Source organism: Diceros bicornis, chromosome 2 (genome assembly GCF_020826845.1).
Source record: "Diceros bicornis minor isolate mBicDic1 chromosome 2, mDicBic1.mat.cur, whole genome shotgun sequence".
Lineage (NCBI taxonomy): Eukaryota > Metazoa > Chordata > Mammalia > Perissodactyla > Rhinocerotidae > Diceros > Diceros bicornis.
Genome location: NC_080741.1, coordinates 14,697,918 through 14,719,828, shown reverse-complemented (window position 1 = coordinate 14,719,828; position 21,911 = coordinate 14,697,918). Strand labels below are relative to the sequence as shown.

The 21,911-nt window shown below is 38.4% G+C and overlaps 1 protein-coding gene across 6 annotated transcripts in view; it reads right to left on the bottom strand.

Moving 5' to 3' along the window:
- The window catches only part of CEP70 (centrosomal protein 70), an 87,528-nt gene that overhangs the window by 3,873 nt on the left and 61,744 nt on the right, over nt 1-21,911 (bottom strand). For 4 of the 6 annotated variants that reach the window (XM_058552104.1, XM_058552114.1, XM_058552093.1 and 1 more), the window contains 7 exons: nt 21,655-21,783; nt 17,426-17,531; nt 12,794-12,964; nt 8,680-8,826; nt 8,328-8,496; nt 8,033-8,147; nt 6,885-6,964 (listed from right to left, as the gene is read on the bottom strand). In XM_058552104.1, coding sequence (XP_058408087.1) covers nt 6,885-6,964; nt 8,033-8,147; nt 8,328-8,496; nt 8,680-8,826; nt 12,794-12,964; nt 17,426-17,531; nt 21,655-21,783 — 917 coding nt within the window. The remainder of the gene's footprint in view (nt 1-6,884; nt 6,965-8,032; nt 8,148-8,327; nt 8,497-8,679; nt 8,827-12,793; nt 12,965-17,425; nt 17,532-21,654; nt 21,784-21,911) is intronic. The other 2 variants (XM_058552124.1, XM_058552133.1) reach the window with 1 other exon arrangement.

Sequence of the window (21,911 nt, the reverse complement as noted above, 5' to 3'; positions counted from 1 at the left end):
CTTTAATCCATTTGGAGTTAATTTTTGTGTATGGTGTAAGGTAAGGGTCTACTTTCATTTTGTTGCATGTGGCTATCCAGTTTTCCCAACACCATTTGTTGAAGAGACTTTCTTTTCTCCATTGTATGTTCTTGGCTCCTTTGTCAAAGATTAGCTGTCCATAGATGTGTGGGTTTATTTCTGGGCTTTCGATTCTATTCCATTGATCTGTGTGTCTGTTTTTGTGCCAGTACCATGCTGTTTTGGTTAGTATAGCTTTGCAGTATATTTTGAAATCAGGGAGTGTGATACCTCCAGCTTTGTTCTTTTTTCTCAGGATTCCTTTAGCTTTTCGGGGTCTTTTGTTGTTCCATATAAATTTTAGGATTCTTTGTTCTACTTTTGTGAAAAATGTTGTTGGAACTTTGATAGGGATTGCACTGAATCTATAGATTGCTTTAGGAAGTATGGACATCTTCACTATGTTAATTCTTCCAATCCAAGAGCACGGAATATCTTTCCATCTCTTTGTGTCTTCTTCAATTTCTTTCAGCAATGTTTTATGTTTTCGGTGTACAGATCTTTCACCTCTTTGGTTAAGTTTATTCCTAGGTATTTTTTTCTTTTTGTTGCAATTGTAAATGGGATGGTATTCTTAATTTCTCTTTCTGCTACTTCGTTGTTAGTGTATAGAAATGCAACTGATTTTCGTATGTTGATTTTGTATCCTGCAACTTTACCATATTTGTTTATTACTTCTAAAAGTTTTCTGGTGGATTCTTTAGGGTTTTCTATATATAAAATCATGTCATCTGCAAATAGTGACAGTTTCACTTCTTCCTTTCCAATTTGGATCCCTTTTATTTCTTTCTCTTGCCTGATTGCTCTGGCTAGGACTTCCAGTACTATGTTAAATAGGAGTGGTGACAGTGGGCATCCTTGTCTGGTTCCTGTTCTTAGAGGGATAGGTTTCAGTTTTTCACCATTGAGGATGATATTAGCTGTGGGTTTGTCATATAGGGCCTTTATTATGTTGAGATACTTTACTTCTATCCCAATTTTATTCAGAGTTTTTATCAGAAATGGATGCTGTATCTTGTCAAATGCTTTCTCTGCATCTATTGAGATGATCATGTGATTTTTATTCTTCATTTTATTAATGTGGTGTATTACATTGATTGATTTGCGAATGTTGAACCATCCCTGCATACCTGGAATAAATCCCACTTGATCATGGTGTATACTCTTTTTAATGTATTGTTGTATGCAATTTGCTAGTATTTTGTTGAGGATTTTTGCATCCATGTTCATCAGTGATATTGACCTGTAATTTTTGTGTGTGTGTGTTGTCCTTGTCTGGTTTTGGTTTCAGGGTAATGTCGGCTTCATAGAATGAGTTAGGGAGCTTCCCCCCCTCCTCAATTTTCTGGAAGAGCTTAAGAAGGATAGGTATTAAGTCTTCTTTGAATGTTTGGTAGAATTCACCAGGGAAGCCGTCTGGTCCTGGACTTTCATTTTTGGGGAGGTTTTTGATTACTGTTTCGATCTCCTTACTGGTGATTGATCTATTCAAATTATCTACTTCTTCTTGATCCAGTTTTGGAAGGTTGTATGATTCTAAGAATTTATCCATTTCTTCCAGATTGTCAAATTGGTTGGCATATAGCTTTTCATAGTATTCTCTTATAATCTTTTGTATTTCTGAGATGTCTCTTGTAATTTCTCCTCTTTCATGTCTGATTTTACTTATTTGTGCCTTCTTTTTTTCTTGGTGAGTCTAGCTAAAGGTTTGTCAATTTTGTTTATCTTTTCAAAGAACCAGCTCTTGGTTTTATTAATGTTTTCTATTGTTTTTTTGGTCTCTATTTCATTTATTTCTGCTCTGATTTTTATTATTTCCCTTCTTCTACTGATTTTGGGCTTTCTTTGTTCTTCTTTTTCCAGTTCCTTTAGGTGCATTGTTAGATTGTTTATTTGAGATTTTTCCTGTTTGCTGAGATAGGCCTGTATTGCTATAAACTTCCCTCTTAGAACCGCTTTTGCTGTATCCCATAAATTCTGGCATGTTGTATTTTCATTTTCATTTGTCTCCAGGTATTTTTTGATTTCTTCTTTGATTTCTTCGTTGACCCAGTCGTTGTTCAGTAGCATTTTGTTTAATCTCCATGTATTTGTTGCTTTTCTGATTTTCTTCCTATAGTTGATTTCTAGTTTCATACTGTTGTAGTCAGAAAAGATGCTTGGTATTATTTCAATATTCTTAAATTTATGGAGACTTGTTTTGTGGCCTAACATGTGATCAATCCTGGAGAATGTTCCATGTGCATTTGAAAAGAATGTGTATTCTTCGGTTTTTGGATAGAATGCTCTGTATATATCTACTAGGTCCATCTGTTCTAGTGTGTCATTTAAGGCCAATGTTTCCTTATTGATCTTCTGTTTGGATCATCTATCCATTGGTGTAAGTGGAATGTGAAAGTCCCCTACTATTATTGTGTTACTGTCTATTTCTCTTTTTATGGCTGTTAATAATTGCTTTATATATTTAGGTGCCCCTACATTGGGTGCGTAGATATTTACAAGTGTTATATCCTCTTGTTGGATTGTTCCCTTGATCATTATGTAATGCCCTTGTCTCTTTTTACAGTTTTTGTTTTAAAGTCTATTTTGTCTGATATGAGTACTGCTACCCCAGCTTTCTTTTCATTGCCATTTGCGTTGAGTATCTTTTTCCATCCCTTCACTTTCAGTTTGTGAGTGTCTTTAGGTCTGAAGTGTGTCTCTTGTATGCAGCATATATATGGGTCTTGTTGTTTTATCCAATCAGACACCCTATGCCTTTTAATTGGAGCACTTAGTCCACTGATGTTTAAAGTAGCTATTGATAGGTATGTACTTACTGCTATTTTTTAACTTTCTTTTTTCCTCAATGTTTTAGTAGTCCTTCTCTGTTCCTTACTCCTTCTATACAGAATTGATGGTCTCTTTAGTTTGACCTCTGTCTGAAAGCTCTACTCTTTAACTCCCCTCCTCCCTCATTTTATGTTTTTGATATCATATATAACCTCTTTTTTGTGCATTTGTATCCATTACCCTCTTATCATGGAAATAAATAATTTTTCCTATTTGTGGTCTTCTCTTTTCCCCTTAAATCACTCCCTTTAACATTTCTTGTAGCATTGGTTTCTTGGTGACAAACTCCTTTAATTTTTGCTTGTCTGGGAAACTTTTTATCTCTTCTTCCATTTTGAATGATAACCTTGCGAGGTAGAGTATTCTTGGCTGTAAGTTTTTTCCTTTTAGCACTTTAAATATATCGTGCCACTCTCTTCTAGCCTGTAAGGTTTCTGCTGAGAAGTCGGCTGATAGCCTTAGGGGGTTTCCTTTGTATGTAACTTGTCTTTCTCTTGCGGCTTTTAGGATTCTCTCTTTCTTTAATTCTGGACATTTTGATTATGATGTGTCTTGGTGTGGGCCTCTTTGGGTTTATCTTGTTTGGGGCTCTCTGTGCTTCCTGTACTTGGATGTCCGTTTCCTTCCTTAGGTTAGGGAAATTTTCATCTATTATTTCATCAAATAGATTCTCTGCCCCTTTGTCTCGCTCTTCTTCTGGGACACCTATAACATAGATGTTAGTGCACTTGATGTTGTCCCAGAGGCCCCTTAGACTGTCCTCATTCTTTTTAATTCTTTTTTCTTTTACCTGTTCAGCTTGGGTAATTTATTCTAGTCTTTCGTCCAGCTCGCAGATCCGTTCTTCTGTATCCTCTACTCTGCTTTTGAGTCCCTCTAGTGAATTTTTCATTTCCAGTATTGTATTATTCATTTCTGACTGGTTCTTTTCTATATCTTGCAGTTCTTTGTTGACATTCTCACTGAGTTCATCTAGTCTTCTCCCCAGATCAGTGAGCATCCTTAACACTCTTTGTTTGAACACTCTGTCGAGTAGGTTGCTCATTTCTGTTTCACTTAGTTCCTTTTCTGGGGTTTTGTCCTGTTCCCTTACTTGGAATGTATTCTTTTGCCTCCTCATTTTGCCTCTTTCCCTGTGCTTGTGTCTATGTATTAGGTAGGTCAGCTACGTCTCCTGCTCTTGGATAGGTGACCTTATAAAAGAGATGCCTTCGGAGGCCTGCAGTGTGCTTCCCTCAGTTCTCAACGTTCCAGGAGTGACCCCTATGTGGGCTACGTGTGTCCTTTTGTTGTGGCCTGTTTGCTCTCCCTGTAGGCACCCAGAGAGGCTGAGTTATGCTCCTGTCCAGCTGCTGTAATGCTCAGCGGCTTGTAGTTGTTGTGGGCCCTTCAGTCTCTTTATCAGGTGTGGGAAGCCCCAGCACAGTTGGCTGCAAGTTCTAATACCACATTTGTGTTGCAGTATTTCTTTTAAGTGAGTAGGCCCCCAGCGTGGCAGGCTGTTAGGCTCAGGGGCTTACAATTGCTATAAGCCTCCAGCCTTTAGGTCTCTTGTCAGCTCTCTGAGGATTGCAGAGGGGTCGGGCTGGCCTCAGGCATGGGAGCACCCAATTGTTTCAGGCTTTGGAAGGTGGGGCAAACCCCCTATGTGGGTCTTTGAGAAGCACAAGTCTTCTGCAGCTGACAAGCCCCACCGCCCACAGGTCCACACACAGTCAACACAGTCCTGCCCCGTGTGCGCACCCCGACCTCCTGAAGTGGACCCAATCTCTCCACGGCAGGAGCCCCACACTTTCTACCCGCTCCTTGTGCACGCCCTGCCCCACTGAAGTGGTCTCAGTCGCCAGGCTGCAGAGAATCCAGTCACCAATCTATGCAGGCCCACAAGTTGCCTGAGTGCTTGTTGTTGGGTGGGGCCAGTCCCTAGGGTGGGCTGCCTGCCCTGGCTGAGCTGGATTAAATCGGTGCTCTAGTGGGTGGGGCAGACCTGGGCTAGCAGGCCTCAGGGAGAACTCCAATGGCATCTGTGTCAGCATTCCCACACCAGGCCACAACAATGGCCACTGCCAACGTCCCAGTCCCTGGAGAGGTATCACCTCTCACCGAGATGCATTCAGAGCCTATTGGGTGAGTCTCTTTTCACCAAAGCACCGTGCACCTTTCTTTCCGGTGATTTTAGATTGCTTTCTGAAATGGGTGAGTTTGCACGTGGGCCCTTTAAGAGCCGGTTTTAATTTCTTTGTGAACCAGCTTTTCTGGGGGTACTCCCCAATGTTTTAGTAGCAGGCAAAGTCAGATATTATGTCACTCCTCTCGATTGTGTTGGGTCCACAAAATGCCTACAGAAGGAGCTCTCCCGGCTCAGGGCCCCACTCCTCCAGGGAGGGCTGCGTACATTTGGGCTGCTCCCGGGTGGCCGTGAGGCGCTGCGGCTTGTGAAGGCAGCGTTTTTTCTCTCCAGAAGGGAGTCTCTGCCTCTTCCACCTCAATTAGGATTGTCCTTTGTTGCAAGAGTTCCTCTTATCCAGTTTTCAGTTCTCTCTCAGGGGTAATTTTTCCACAAGTGGTTGTAAATTGGCTGTGTCCATGGGAGGAGGTGAGTTCAGAGTCTGTTTATGCCGCCATCTTGACTTCTCTCTCCCTCAACTTGCAAATTACATTTTCCTTGCTATGATCTCTTCAAACATACCAGCATCTCTGAAGCACCCTCACTTACTGTCTCCCTTGCTTTCACAGACTATCTAAAACTGGCCACAAAACTTCCTTTATGTTCACTAGGCTAACTATTCCGGTCAGATACTTTCATTTATTCATCTTCTTTCCAAATTTTAATTTACTCATTCCTTTATCTTCTACTATACCTCATTTCCTCCTCTAATTTACTTTCCTATGTCAAGGAGCCATTCTTTAAAACAACAAAAAAAAATCTTTCAAATGAGCTATATAGAAAAAAAATTTCATTCGTGAATAAATCACTTCAAACTTTAAAAAGAGTTCTTAACAGTAATATAAATTATTTTTATAGCCATATATAATCACACTTAAAATAGGAGGCTTAGGTATCTATTTTGCCTATGATTCCTAAGCAAATTATATGTTTTCCCTCTAAGAGATATTACTACTAACAAAGCCCTCAATCTGACCAAGAGTATACATTTAATCTCTTCCCTTCTACAGATTTATAAAATTTATCTTTTCCTTTCTTCAGATGTTTACTTTACATTACTTATCACCTGAAAAGGAAATTTAATTTGTATATTTAAAAAAAAAACAGTAGGTAGGAACTATCTTAAAAAAAAAGGAAGGAAAAAAAAAAGCCCACTTTCCAAGATCATAAATTCTACTAAGATTTCTCATTAGGCAATGACAGAGTCAGGGTTAAAACTGGGCCTAGCCACCTGGCGGTGTAGCGGGTTAAGTTCGTGCGCTCCGCTTTGGCAGCCCAGGGTTCACGGGTTCAGATCCTGGGTGCAGACTGACGCACTGCTTGTCAGGCCGTGCCGTGGTGGCATCCCATATCAAGTAGAGGCGGACGGGCACAGATGTTAGCCCAGGGCCAGTCTTCCTCAGCAAAAAGAGGAGGATTGGCAACAGATGTTAGGTCAGGGCTAGTCTTCCTCACACACACACACACAAACTGGGCCTAGCCAGAGTAATGCCCTTTCTCATTTTAAGGTCCCAAAACAAAGGCAGCCCCTAGCTCCTTAAAGGATATATGCTTCTCTGTTCTGTAGACTAACCCCAACCAACTCTAACTGCAAGTTAGGAATGTGTTTCCAGAACTGTTAGTGGTTTCCAGGCACTTTCTACCAAACACTCGAGGCAAAAGCACTAATTCAGTGACTAAGAACACTCTTCCCTCAAACCCCAGGCACTTTCTACCAAACACTCGAGGCAAAAGCACTAATTCAGTGACTAAGAACACTCTTCCCTCAAACCTACTGACATCTTAAGACTGGAAATTTCACCACCACCACCACCAGAGATCTTACCTAAGATTTCAAGTAGATCATTAGTAAATGCCTGAAATGCTGGGAAAAATTCCTCATGTTCTTCCAATTTGTTGATAATGCTTTAAAAAAAATGCACAGTTTACATTGAATTTCCAACTTAAGGTTCTTGCATCTGATTGAAAATAGAACATTTTCAAAAAGGAAAGAAATTTCCTGCTAATTTAAATACAAATTTAATGATCATTTATTGCAATCCTTCCTTTTTGAGCTCTTTGTTCATCTAGTATCATTTTACTAAAAACAAAATCTCTTATTATCAGTGTATTATCTGTTCCAAAGTTAAATTTATATAACATTTCTAATATAGGAAATTTTCCATTTAGCTTGAGTATTCTTAAGAGACCATGATTTTATAACATTTTCTAAAAATAACTGGCTTTTATATCTAGTATTCTATTAAACATTAAGAAGAAATATCAGTAGTTGGTAAAACTGTAGGAAGGGGGAAAGGACCAACGTGAGATATATGTTCCTTTTAAAAACATCAAGTATCAGAAAACTCAAGTGTCAGATTAGGTAAGAGTTCTTCTTAGAAAACTGGCAGAACACATGGAATAGGTGGTATACGTATGTGTTCCTCTTCTCATACGTTGCAGTATAAAATTTGGCAGGGGGTGCAGGAGAAGAAGAGTTGCTTTAAGTATAGCTATAATGTTTCAATATTTTAAAAAGACATCAGGTTTTATGTTAGAGATGCCTAGCTTTTTTAAAAATCCTTAACATTTATCTTCCAATCAAATACTAAATATACTGTTAGTGATTATTCAGTGGTCTATGGTAGTGTACTAAAAATAGGACTTGTTTATATATTTTGAACTTACGTGAAGTTGCTAACAAGGTTTGAATTTCTCCATATACAATTTTCCCTGGGAACAGGCTTATAGCAATAATGCTGGAGTCTTGACTCACCCTATGTAAAGTTATAGGCCCTACAATCTATTTTTATCTTGAAAATATTTGGCATTCTCTCCATCCCTAAGGTGGGAGATCATTTTCGATTGTCAAGTTACTTAAAAGATGCTATTCCAAACAGGAAAGGTAAATCAACTTATAAAGTTTTGAAAGTCTTTAATTTTACCACTCCAAGCATTCTGGATGATACCTTGTAAACTTTTTAAAATAAATACCTCTGGAGGTCTTCAGGTCCCAATACCTGCATAATCTGTTCATTCACATCCTCATTAAGCAGCCTACACAGTTTTCCTACTGTGCTCACTAGCACACACAATGAGGATGAACTATCTGCAAAAGAGAAATAAAAGGATAGGATATTTTAAAAGAGGATTTTCAAAATCATTAAATCAAACACTTTATGCTTCAGTTATCCTCAATTTTTTTACTTTAAAATGTTTTGCCTACTTTTTTCTTGATTTATCAGGAAGAATTCTTAAACGGGGGCCAAAAATGACAAATGGTCATCACCTAATTCTAAGAGTTCTTGGAGGTTTCTCACAGCATTGTTCATTTCTCCAAGCCTAGTATAAACTTCATGCATTCGGGGATAGACTCCATTTAAAGAAGGCACATCAAATAATTTTTGGAAGTGAGAAACAATAGCTTGCAAAGTTTGAAAGTTTGGCATATTGCTGTCCTGTCCAAAAGAGAGGGAGAAAAAAAAAGACAGTTCACGTCTTAAAATAATCCCAAATCTTTAAGAAAAACTTTAAAGAGAAATAGAGTCCCAGTAGAACAAATATCAATATCCACATCATTACCAGTTTTTAAGATAGGATTACATTAAAATGTCAATATTTACATAAGTATTAAGTATTACCTTTTCCTTATTTTCAACTTCTTCCAACATGGTATCTACTATAAACAACAGATCTTCAACTCTGATACCTTCATTTTCATCCTGCTTCTTTAAATTATGCCAAGGCACTAGTTCTGTAGATAGGATTTTCAAGGACTTATATAAATCCTTTATAACAAAAGAAATGACATGGTATTATTGATTTTAAAAAGTAGTTTCCATAATAACACTAATAAAATATAATTATCCAGGAAGGTTTAATATATACATTAACCATCATCAGTATTTTTTTTAAAATACTACTTCCAGTTTAGAAAAAGTCTGTTAAATTAGTTTTCTCCAGGTAAATACAGGCCTTACAAAAAACATTATATGTTGTTTATCTCAACTCTGGATGTTTTAAGTAATTATATTTATTATTAGTATATGTTATTTGACTAATTATTTTGAATTATTTATGGATAGAAATAAGCTTGTTCTTTATATTTTGGCCTTGAATTTTTTGATAACAGATTTATTGAGATGTAATTCATATACGATAAAATCCACCTTCTTTACGCATACAATTCAGTAGTTTTAAAATATTTACAGAGATGTGCAACCATCACCATTAGCTAATTTCAGAACATTTTAATCACCCCCCAAAAAAACCCCATACCCACTCACAGTCTTTCCCTATTCTTCTCTGCCCCCAGCCCCTGGGTAAGTACTAATCTACTTTCTGTTTCTATGAAATTGGCCTATTCTCAGCATTTCACATAAAATGGAATCATACAATAGTGGCCTTTTGTGACTGGCTTCTTTTACTTATGATAATGTTTTCAAGATTTATCCATGTTATAGCATGTTATCTCCAGGCAGTTTTTAATTTGGAAGGATGACTAAATTAATTCTACTAAATCTTCATGGCAGTCGACTTAGTTTTCCTGGCCTAGATATGTTGTCCTAATGTATTTTTAAACTGTGCAGAAGAGGCAAGGCTAGTGGAAGTTAGAATACTAAGACTGGCCAATTGATAAATATTTACTGAGCATCTACTATGTGCATGGCACAATGCTTGGCCCTTCAGAACAATGCTGTCCAAAAGAAATGTAATATGAATCACAGTAATTCTAAATTGTCCAGTAGCCACACTTAGAAAAGTAAAAAGAAATAGGAGACAACTTTAATAATATATTTTATTTAACCTGTCAAAAATATGATCATTTCAATACATAATCAATATTTTAATTTTTTTTTCCATACTAAGTCTTCTAAATCTGGTGTGTATTTTATACTTACAGCACATCTTAATTGGGACAAGCACATTTCAAGTAATCAAAAGCTACATGTGGCTAGGGTTACTGTATTATACAGTGCAACTCTAAAATACAGAAAGAAGGACAGGAAATTCTTTTTCCGACTTCTTATTCTAGTCCTCCGCTTATTTAATGCTCTCCAATTAATACCCAAACCTCACATATTGATATCTTTAACCTTTCATTTGGTAGGAAGGCAATTACCTATTTTAGCAATTTAAGGCAACACATTCAGTGCCAAGTGAATGTTTTAAATAATAAGCGCCACCAGAATTGGAAAAAAAAAGGTCAGGAAATCGCAGCATTAACCTTCATTAACCAATGCTCCATCAACAAGGTGCAATTATAAAGAAATGGTCTATGGTAAAAAGCACACCAAATATAAATTTTTGCTTGAGAATAAAAGTATTACAAAGTTAAGAAAAAAAGATGTTCTGGTCTACTTGTAGCACAGTCTGTCAAGTAAACCCTGAGAAATCTGAAAGGGGGGCTCCTTGGTTCTCCACATTACTCAGTTGTGGGGATGCAGAAGTACAATCAAGGTCCTGTCTATGTATGGCTGCCTCTGGAGCACTGGCGAATGGCAAAGTCTCAGCGTATAAGAGTGTACTGCGTTGGGAAAGCCTCTGTGCCTGTAGCTCACCTTTCCTGGAAAGATGGGTGAGAAGGACAGAAGGAAGGAGGCTGATAGCTAGCTCCATGCTTTTCCCAGTCTTCTCTTTTAAGCCAAATCTAACCTGAGAAAAAAACTAATCTGGCAAGGTGGTTGTCCCAAACTTAGAGGCTGGTACAGTATAGAAAACCTTTTAGGGCCGGCCCGGTGGTGCAAGGGGTAAAGTGTGCGCACTCTGCTGCAGCGGCCTGGGGTTCGCCAGTTCGGATCCTGGGCGTGCACCAACGCACCACTTGTCAAGCCATGCTGTGGCGGCGTCCCATATAAAGTGGAGGAAGACGGGCATGGATGTTAGACCAGGGCCAGTCTTCCTCAGCAAAAAGAGGAGGATTGGCAGATGTTAGCTCAGGGCCAATTTTCCTCACCAAAAAAAAAAAAAAAGTGTCCAAAAAAGAAAACCTTTCATATAAGGAGGCCTCAAAGAACCTCATGTAGTTTCTCAATTTGGATCCCGACTCTGCAGCATAAGGTAAATATCTGAAGCACTGCCCAAAATCCATGAGTTACTTCAGTGGTAGAGCTACTAAATCCCTCTTGGGAGTCCTCAGAATATTCTAATTATAAAGCTAACTCTCCTCGTCTCCTTCTAGTGAGAAAACTATACAGTGGCAAGAACTTACCACCACTGTGAAGCTTTTCTTGGGGGCTCTTCCTCCTCCAGAATCTGGAGTTATCTGTATCATTCACTTGGTATTTCACCATGGGCTGTTTTTATGGCATTCATTTCTTCTAATGATATCTTGAATGGTTAAACTTCATATTTTTTAGTATGTTTTGTCCCTCCAATTAGTCTGAATCTTGTGTTTGCCTTTTCTCATATCTCCCACAAAGCAATAAACATAGTAAATAATCAGTAACTATCCATTTATTTGATTCTTCCCTTTGCCTCCTTTCTCTTCTAGTCTTTTCCCTTCTCTTGGGAAGGCTGGGGCATTTTCTAGCCCATCTCCCCTGAGAAGCAGAAAAGGAGTTAGCATTGTTCCTTCCAACCCTCTGACAAGCAGTGATTGGGAAAATGCCATGATTTACATAATTAACCACTAATTATTTTACCCTCTTCTGAGATATAAACTAGAGGAACTCAGACCTATAAAACAGGTATATTAATCCAACACTCAATTAAAATGTTTTCTATTTTCTAGCTCTATCTGAGCCCTATATAAAAAGGGAAGGATAAATTAGGCTGAATGTGAAGATTGCTTCATCAGGTACAGGCACGTTTTATTTTAATTCAGTATCATCTCCATTTGCTTGTCTTGAAATGTGTATTCTGCTTTCTTCTTTTGATAAAAATTGAGCACACATCATGTATCAGGAGGTTCACTGGGACATATCAGAGATTAAAAAAGACAAAACTCATGGGGTTTACACATTCTTACACATATCTTCTGCATCATTTATATTTCATGTAGTAAGGCGTCTGTTGACAAATACTGTTATTGAATCATATCTTCATGAACAGAGGTAGTGCTATATATATTAGTTACTGAAAAATCTAAAGTTTAAAGGGAATAGAAATTAAATACTGACTTTAGCAATTCACCTTTCAGGGAACTACTCAACAAAAACTGAAAAAATCTGAAGTTATGTAATAAAGAATACACAGTAACTCTATAAAGTGAAGAGATTTTAATCTTCCATGTATAGACAGGATAGGTAAGAGTAGTACTGGCTGGTATCTGCTCTAGAGAATAAAGAGACGTGAAGATAAGCTAAGTTTTGAGAGAAGAAAAATAATCTAAAACATAAAAAGAGAAAAAACATCTCCAGTTAAAATGGAATGAAGGACAAGACATTACATCTGTAGAGGAATAAGGGCCAGGAAAATCTGTAGCATGAGGATACCAAAAAGAGGGAAATGAAGGTAGAACAGGGAAGGGTCTAGAAGTGCAAAGTGGATCCACTATAGATTTTCAACAAGGCAATGGGCCTAAAAAATGTCTTGTTTGGTAGAACTTTATAGGAGGCAAAGCTTATAGTAATGACAACATCAAATAGGTAGTACTCAACACAGATATATAAGTACCAAGATTCAAGTTTTAAATAAGCTAAGCCTTTTCAGCTTTACAGTTAAACAAACAAAAAAATTAAGCCTAGTTCTATTAATAAAGCCCATAGACTCCAATATATTTTCAAAGCACGTAAAGAATATTCAATCTTTTACCTTGAGGGAAATCAGTTGATCTGCCCACATTTCTATTATAGGAACAAGATGCTCAAATCCACAATCTTGAACAAGCTCTTTATTAAAATGCTGGGCTCCTCCTTTGCTCTGTTTATAAATTATTACTGGAGCTCTTGGATTCTGAACAATTGAATTGATGCTACTCAACACCTTTAAAGAAGACAACGTTTTTAGTTGAAATGTTTATTGTTGTCCTGTGAAAGTGATATATGTTAAAGGAGTGCTTTATATTCAATGTAACATCATTTTCAGAGTTAATTTTAGACATTAAGATCTTTAATAAAATTGACATGTAATGTTTTGGAAGTACAACAGTTTCATCAACATGATTAAACATGTAAGTTCTAATGAGAACCACAGACTTCACAGAAAAACTAAAATGTATTTTTAATTTAATTTAAATGTATTATTTAGATTTGAAAGTAGTTATGAATGACCTGTTATAATCCACATAGGGAAGAGTAATCCAGACATCCTTAGCTGGAGTCCCACATTTCCCTATTTCTATCTCCTCATATTTAAGCTAAATCAGATGGTAAAGGGGTATTTCCTGTTGTTTCATAGCTTCAGTTGAGGTTCAAAGTAAGGACAAGAGTGTCCAACACCTTCTAAAGAGAAATCCTGAAAACATCATGCAGGTCTTGCTAAGAGGTGATCAAACTGATCTTGGATAGCGACCAGTCTATCTAAGAAAATGTTAGAGAATCATTGGACAGGATTCACCAAGACGAGTGTCTTTTAAAGGAATATACAGAACTAGTGAGTGAAAAATGTATTGTTTTTCCTTTATCCCCATAGAAAACTACAGGAAACTACAGGTCTCCTAAGAATGTGACTTCTGATGCTTATTTACAAGCAGTTTTGTTATTGTTACTTAGTATAAAAGAGTGCATTTCAATATTTCACGTCTATTATATTTAAACTCCTCTTTGAATACCATTGTAATGGAAAAAACAATTAATTCCCCTCCATTAAATTATTAATGAGAGCAGGAATATAGTCCTCCTTCTCCCCCTGTCTCACACCAAAGGTAAGAAGGGCAGCAGAACTCCTAAAAGAGATCAAGGAGCTGATACTAGCTGAGCTTCAGAAGTTTACGGGACAACCCCATTCCATAATGGAGGTGGTAAACCAAGGGGGACTACGTGTATGTCTAGCAGTATGTATCCATACTTTGTAGGAGATTGTTTGCAAAAATTATTGTAATTATTTCTCTTCCTTATATTCTCTCCCTTTTGCAGTGTGACACTGTAGGATTCTCTCATCAAGAAGTAGAGTCTATTCTCTACTCCCTGAATCTGGGCTGGTCTTGGGCCTTGCATTGGCCCACAGAAAAGGAAGTAATGGTGTGCCAGCTTGGACTCCAAGATTCAAAGGGTCTTGATTATCTCTGCTCTCTCTCTTTGAACTCTGCTGCCACATTGGCAAGCCAAGGCTAGATGGTAGATGACAAAAGACACATGGCTCAGTCATCCCCATTACCCTGAGCTGATATCCACCCAACTTCCAGAAGCAAAGCCACTTAGCTGACTTGTATCTGATAGCAGGTGCATGAGGGAACCCAACCAAGATCAATAGAACTGCCCAGCTGACCAAGCACAATAATATTAAAGCGTTATTTTAAGTAATTAAGTTTTAGGAGGGTCTGTGACAGAAAAAATGAAGTGATATACATATAAAGACAAAGATGGAATAGAGCAAGGAGAGGAGGCAGCCACAAGAGAAGCCTGCCCTTTTATATTGTGGTAAGGTAAGAATATACCCTGTGGTCAAGGAGACACTTTAGAAGAGAGTCAAGCTTTGCTTTCATGAAAAAAACTACTGATAGCTGGAGGACTCTAGGGGAATACCACTTGAACAGCAGGAGGAGAGGGATTCATAAGAGGTCAGCTGGAAAATGCACTGCCCATAGAATGAATGGTACATTGCCAAGGTCCCTAGGTGGTGGGGAGGAAATAACTGCATACACACACACATACACACGAGCATTCCATGAAAGAGACAAACAGGCAGTATTTGGTCATCAGCCACACAAAGGGCACCAGTGCTAGATTACACCAGCACCAGTCAATAAAGATTCCACCCTCTTGCTTGCTATTCTCACCCAACATCCACCCTCACTGCCAACCCTGGAGAAGCCAGATACAGCAGAGGACTAGGAGAGAAGGTGAAGCAATGAGAATAAAGAAACAGATCACACTCCCTTGCCACACTGCTTGTTTGAAGAAGTATAGGTTGGGCAGGAGATAAAGTAGGCATAGAGTAGAAGCTTGGAATTGAATGAGATTGAAATTTTGACTGAGATTTGAATGACTTTTTCTCCTAATTTTTCATCAAGAAAATTTTAAAACATACAAAAAATAAAAAGAATATAAATAATAAACACTATATTAGTCAGAGTTCTCCAGAGAAACAGAACCTATAGGATATATGTGTGTGTGCACGTGTGTGTGTGTGTATTTATTTACTATAAGGAATTAGCTCAGGCAATTATGGAAGCTGACAAGTCACAAGATCTGATTGTTCTATTCAGGCCTTCAACTGATTGGATGAGGCCCATCCAGATTAGGGAGGGCAATGTGCTTTACTCAGTCTTCCAATTCAAATGTTAATTTCATCCAGAAATACCCTCAGAGACACACCCAGAATAATGCTTACCAAATATCTGGGTACCCTGTGGCCCAGTCAAGTTAATACATAAAACAGACCATCACAAATACCCATATAATCACTATCTAGATTCAACAATTGTCAACATTTTGCCATATTTGCTCACTCTATCAACCTTTTTAGCTGAACCATTTGAAGAAAATGCAGGCATGATAATACTTCACCCTCAAATACTTGAACATGCATCTCTTAAAGTAGGCATATTTTCCTACAAAATCACAATACCATTACTATACATAAGAAATTGACAATAATTCCCTAATATCATCAATGCCTGCACTGAATTTTAAATATCTTAATATGTATAATATGTGACTATAACCCCCCTGCCAAAAGCTATGAGTTCTACCTTATATAACATCCAAGGAGAGGAAAGGGAGACTGAAAACAGCAAGTTTAAAGGAAGAAGAGTAAAAAGCCATTTCCTTGTTTACCACCATCAACTTCAGTCTATTTAATAAATAGTTATACAAGTATAAAGACAAGATACCATTTAGATCTTGAATCTTTGTCCCTACCCTATTCATACTTCAAGCTACAACTCATAGGTCTCCTGGTAATATGACTTTAGATGTTTATTGAGGAGCCTTTTTTTTTAGTTCAAGAGAGTGTATTTCAAGATTTCACTTCTCTTATATTTAAAAAAATCATTTTAATGGAAAAAATTCATTAATTCTCCTCCACTGAATTTTGACAGCAGAGTATATTCCTTCTTATGGCTTATTCACATTCTGATGATTGGCAGCAGAAGACGTATTAACAATGAAGAAATGGAAAAATGACATAAACAATTCCCAGAGAGATGGGAATTAAAAAAAGAAAATTCACAGGGGCCGGCCCCGTAGCTTAGCAGTTGAGTGCGCGCGCTCCACTATGACGGCCCAGGTTAGGATCCCAGGCGCGCACCAATGTACCACTTCTCCGGCCATGCTGGGGCCGCGTCCCACATACAGCAACTGGAGGGATGTGTAGCTATGACATGCAACTATCTACTGGGGCTTTGGGGGGGAAAAAAAACAGGAGGAGGATTGGCAACAGATGTTAGCTCAGAGCTGGTCTTCCTCAGCAAAAAGAGGAGGATTAGCACGGATGTTAGCTCAGGGCTGATCTTCCTCACAAAAAAAAAAAAAAAGAAAATTCACAATAAAAGTCTTATCTTATTTAGAGAGTTTGCAGATATTGATAAACTCTTGATATGGATAAAAAAAAATATATATATACTTTTGTGTGTGTGTGTGCGCTGGGAAAGATTCACCCCGAGCTAACATCTGTTGCCAATCTTCCTCTCTTTTTTTTTTCCCTCCCTGAAGCCCCAGTAAATAGTTGTATACTCTAGTTGTAAGTCCTTCTAGTTCTTCTATGTGAGCCACCACAGCATGGCTACTGACAGACAAGTGGTGTGGTTCTGGACGGGGAAATGAACCTGGGCCAGCGAAGCAGGGCATGCCAAACTTTAACCACTAAGCCATCAGGGCTGCCTCAAGACAGTACATATGTATTTTTAAGGGTAATCATTAGACAAATAGAAAAGAATTAAGATGATGAACGTCCTAACTACCCGAAGAGAAAAAAAAAGACAGAAATCTCAACCTAGCAAATGTCAGAAAAAGAACATGCAACAAGAAACCATGTAAATAGAAAACAGAAAGTAAAATGTCAGGAATAAAAGCAGATATACAAATTGGTCTCGATGTCCATAAATGGTTTAATTACCCTGTTAAAGGACAAAGCCTCTCAAACTGAATTTAAGAAACAAAACGAAATGAAAGATATTCAGTTATACACTGGAGACAACAGAGTTATCTAAAACAAAACAGTTTTCAGAAAGGTGCACACACAAATACAGGATACAAGTATTCCTTACCAACTGATAATTTATTACACTGTGATTGAAACCAAGGCTCACTACAAACACCAGTCTCTTTGCCAACTGTTCAATACCTGAAAGTATCTCTGGTCAATTAGGGCCTGCTGCTGGCTATCTTTGCTGGGTGCATCTTTTTTCTCTGTGTCCTCAGCCTTTCTTTGACCAATAAGATTCTGTAATCTAAAGGGGAAAAAAAATCAAGATAATACAAAATGCTTTTCCAGACACTGGATTAAAATGACAAACTGAGCCAATGATCCAGCTACCCTCCCAACAGCTTAAACACACACACTCACACACATACACATACACCCATATATAAACAAAAAAAATTTTTAAGCCATATTGTCATTGGAAAACAAGAAGGTCCTCTCAATAACCACAAATTAGAAGGAATCCCTTCCTCAAAAAATTAAGAATAGAACTACCATACGACCCAGCTATTCCACTGCTGAGTGTTTATCCAAAACATGAAAACAACGAGTGCATAAAGATACATGCACCCCTATGTTCATTGCAGCGTTACTCACAATAGCCAAGACTTGGAAGCAACCTAGATGCCCATCAAGGGATGAATGGATAAAGATGTGGTATATATACACAATGGAATACTATTCAGCCATAAGAAACAATTAAATCCAGCCATTTGTGACAACATGGATGGACCTTGAGGGTATTACGCTAAGTGAAATAAGTCAGAGAGAGAAAGTCAAATACCGTATGATCTCACTCATAAGTAGAAGATAACAACAACAACAAACAAACACATAGAGACAGAGATTGGACTGGTGATTACCAGAGGAGAAGGGGGAAGGGAGGGGGCAAAAGGGATGACTGGGCACACGTGTCTGGTGATGGATTGTAATTAGTCTTTGGGTGGTGAACATGATATAATCTTGTACAGAAATTGAAATATAATGATGTACACCTGAAATTTATATAATGTTATAAACCAATGTTACCACAATTAAATTATTGTTACAGCAATTAAAAAAAGAAGGAATCCCTGAAAATAAAAGGGATCAGACTGAAGAAGAAAGCTCTAACTGTAACCATGGGCCCACTAGGACCAGTGCAACTGATCCCATCTTATCAACAGAGTAATTAAGAGTTGTTTTCCAGGAACTGAGAGTCAGCCCCTTGTCCAGTTCATGCCAGTTGAGACTACCAACCCACCAACTGGGCCTACACAAATGCTCAATAAGTGACCCTTTTGATGTCAATGGGCCAAAAACTCCTCCCTCAGATCATACTAATACCACCATTGTGTGAACACGTATCCTATGAGGAGCCATGAAGCTTGACTACACTTAGTGCAGATCATCAATTACTTCACTTCTCCTTATCTCCAATCATCTATCTCCACACTTTCAGACTGCCCTGCCCTTCATCCCATAAATTTTGCTCCAAGCCCTGGATCAGGGAGACAGATCTGAGAGCTTTTGCCTCCTGTCTCCTTCCAGGTTGACCTCACAATAAAGCTTTTTTCTTTTCTCAAAAGCTGATGCTGTAATAATTGGCTCTTAATGCACATCGAGCAAGAGAACCCCAATTTTGTGCGTTAACATAACCACTCCCCAACACTTGCAAAAAATAGAATAAGAAAGAACTACAGCAAAGGATGGAAGCAACTTCTAAGATGCTCCAAACTTGGAGGCTACAAATAAGGAGAGCAAGAAGCAATGGGCAGAGCAATTGGTGTGGGCACCATAGCAGCAAGAGCTAAACAGTACGGTCCCTCCTTCTTCATACTCCACTCGTGCTAAAGAACAGACACCAGTGATGCCTGGGCCAGTCAAGAGGCACAGAAACCGAAGAAACCACTGTCCCAGGTGGCTACCAGAATTCTGAGGGAAGAGTCTTTTTGCCCAGAAACCTAACTACGTATGACTGTATTTACCTAGTAGGAAACCCCTGCCCTTCTCCAAATATTTCTCAAGTCAGGCTGTAGTAGACCTTCCTCCTCCCACTCACCATGCCTTTGAAAAAAGCGGTCTCTTATTAAATTAACCATCTTAAATTTGAGTATGCCTATTAGTTTCCTGCGGGAACCCTGACCCATTAAACTGACTCATTAATGAGTTTGATCTGCTGTTTGTAAAATATAACAGCAATATTCCATCATGTCATTCGCCTGCTAAAAAACAATCAAGGGCTTACTACTGCTTTGTTAACTAAATCTAATCTCCTTCGTTAGCACTTGAATGTCCTAACCCAATATTCCTCCTGACTCCCTTCTTACTGCATCTCTTACTATTACCCTAACTTATCTACTCCAGTCACATGTATTGCCCTTGATCTTCACTCAGTTCTTCTCTGCTATTGAGTCTATGCCCAAAACAAATTCATAAATGGAACTAGCTCTAGGTAAAGAGTCAACCTCCTTCCTCTAGTAGACACAAAGATCTCACAACCCATTTTCCACTTGACGTCTGATGGGGTTCAGGGCAGGCCACCCCAAGATGTGCCACTCTGGTATGAGGATTACTTCAAGCTGAAGACAATAAAGGCTCAGAAGACTCAGAAAGAAACTTTGACCTCCCCCAGACTAACTGCCTAAAAGAATTTAAGATAGAAGGCCTGTCCATCACCATAGATAACTCTGGTATGGACAGACTGGGAGGGTCCTTGCTAAGCCCATTCTTATCAAAGCTCTGAAAACCAAGTAAAAGTAGAAGTTATCCTTTGTAAGAGACATTTACATTTATAAGAAAAATCTCTATTTGTAAAGGTATCTCCCACTCTGTACCAGGAAGAAGGGAGGATGACTTTATCTCTAGAAACTCTTAACAGTGTGGAAGGTGAGGACTTAAATCTGCATATTAACCTTACTCTTGTTTATTGTGCTTTTCTAGTAATCTCCTATAGCTGACTCCTCCCACTCCCAACATCCTCCTTTTTCTTTAGCTGAAGATAGTATTTAAAGATTTATTTATTTATTTTCCTCCCAAAGCCCCAGTAGATAGTTGTATGTCATAGTTGCACAGCCTTCTAGTTGCCGTATGTGGGACACGGCCTCAGCGTGGCCGGAGAAGCGGTGCGTCGGTGTGCGCCCGGGATCCGAACCCGGGCCGCCAGCATCAGAGAGCACACACTTAACCGCTAAGCCACGGGGCCGGCCCTGAAAATAGTATTTAAGATGAGAACGTTCAACATTTGGTCGAGTTACCCAGTCTTTCCTGGGTCTCTCCCACGTATAAATGTTATAAAGCTTTGCTTGATTTTTCTCCTGCTATTTGGTCCCATGTCAATTTAATTTGTAGCCCAGCCAGACAGGACCCAGAGTGGGTAAAGGATAGTCTTCCTCTCCTACACTTCCCACCTATTTATCATATTCACATACTTTATAGTTTTGCCTAAAGGCAGTGCCAGGGGCACATTATCTAGAATACAAAAGGGACATAGCAAAGCCAATATGCGCTCTAGTGGAAATACATGTAAACTGATACATCTGAATTTAAATGTTAACCATTCCCTTAGGTGAAAATATTTAATTTATCAATGAACTGTTTGCAAGTTTGATTAATAAATATTACACTATGGATATATAACATTTTAGCTATCAGTATAGTAACCTAAATATATAATCATATGTACTAGTTACAGTCACTCTGGGAAATGAAATGTGATTCAACTAACTAGATGAATAAAGATATACCCTCATTTTTTTTTTTTTTTAGTGAAGAAGACTGGCCCTGAGCTAACATCCGTTGCCAATCTTCCTCTTTTTGCTGAGGAATATTAGCCCTGAGCTAACATCTGTACCCATCTTCCTCTATTTTGTATGTGGGACGCCGCCACAGTATTGGCTTGATGAGCGGTGCATAGGTCTGCACCCAGGATCCAAACCTGCGAACCCTGGGCTGCCAAAGAAGAGTGCGCGAACTTAACCACTATGCCACTGGGCTGACCCCAAGATATACCCTCATTTAACAATGATAATAGCTAACATATATTGGGCGCCCGGTGATGATGATAATTAGTATTTATTGAGAACTTTCTCTATGCAGGAATTCTTCTAAGCACTTCACATATATAAATTTATTTAATCCCATTGTTTTTTCTAAGTTTACTGAAGATAAGGATTAGTAAAAGCCAGGGACTCATGGGAAATTGATCTTTGGTTCACCTAGACTCACAGTAAATATCTGCCATAGCATAACACTCCTGGAAAACTTTGTATTCTGCAAAACCACACATGTCAAAATAACACGGCTCAGGAAAAAAGTAGCGTTAGAAACCAGACTATTTAAAACTGATGCGGCTTGGTAACAAGAAAACTAACGAAAACAGTAATTGGTACCTCAGGAGATAAGCTAGACAGCTCAAGTATGTCTTGGAGGTTGCCTCAGGGGATATTAAAAATGCACAGACAACAGAGCAGAAATGCTGGCTTGAGGATGTCAAGATTATGAAGACAGAAGTGGAGCTCCTGGCCAAAGAAGATGAGGTGAAAATACGTGATGAGAGATTTTCACATATTGAGGTATACGGGGTAACTATTCTGGTTCAAAACTGATTCGGCTTTAACTAAAAAGCCTGACTTATGGCATATCAAAC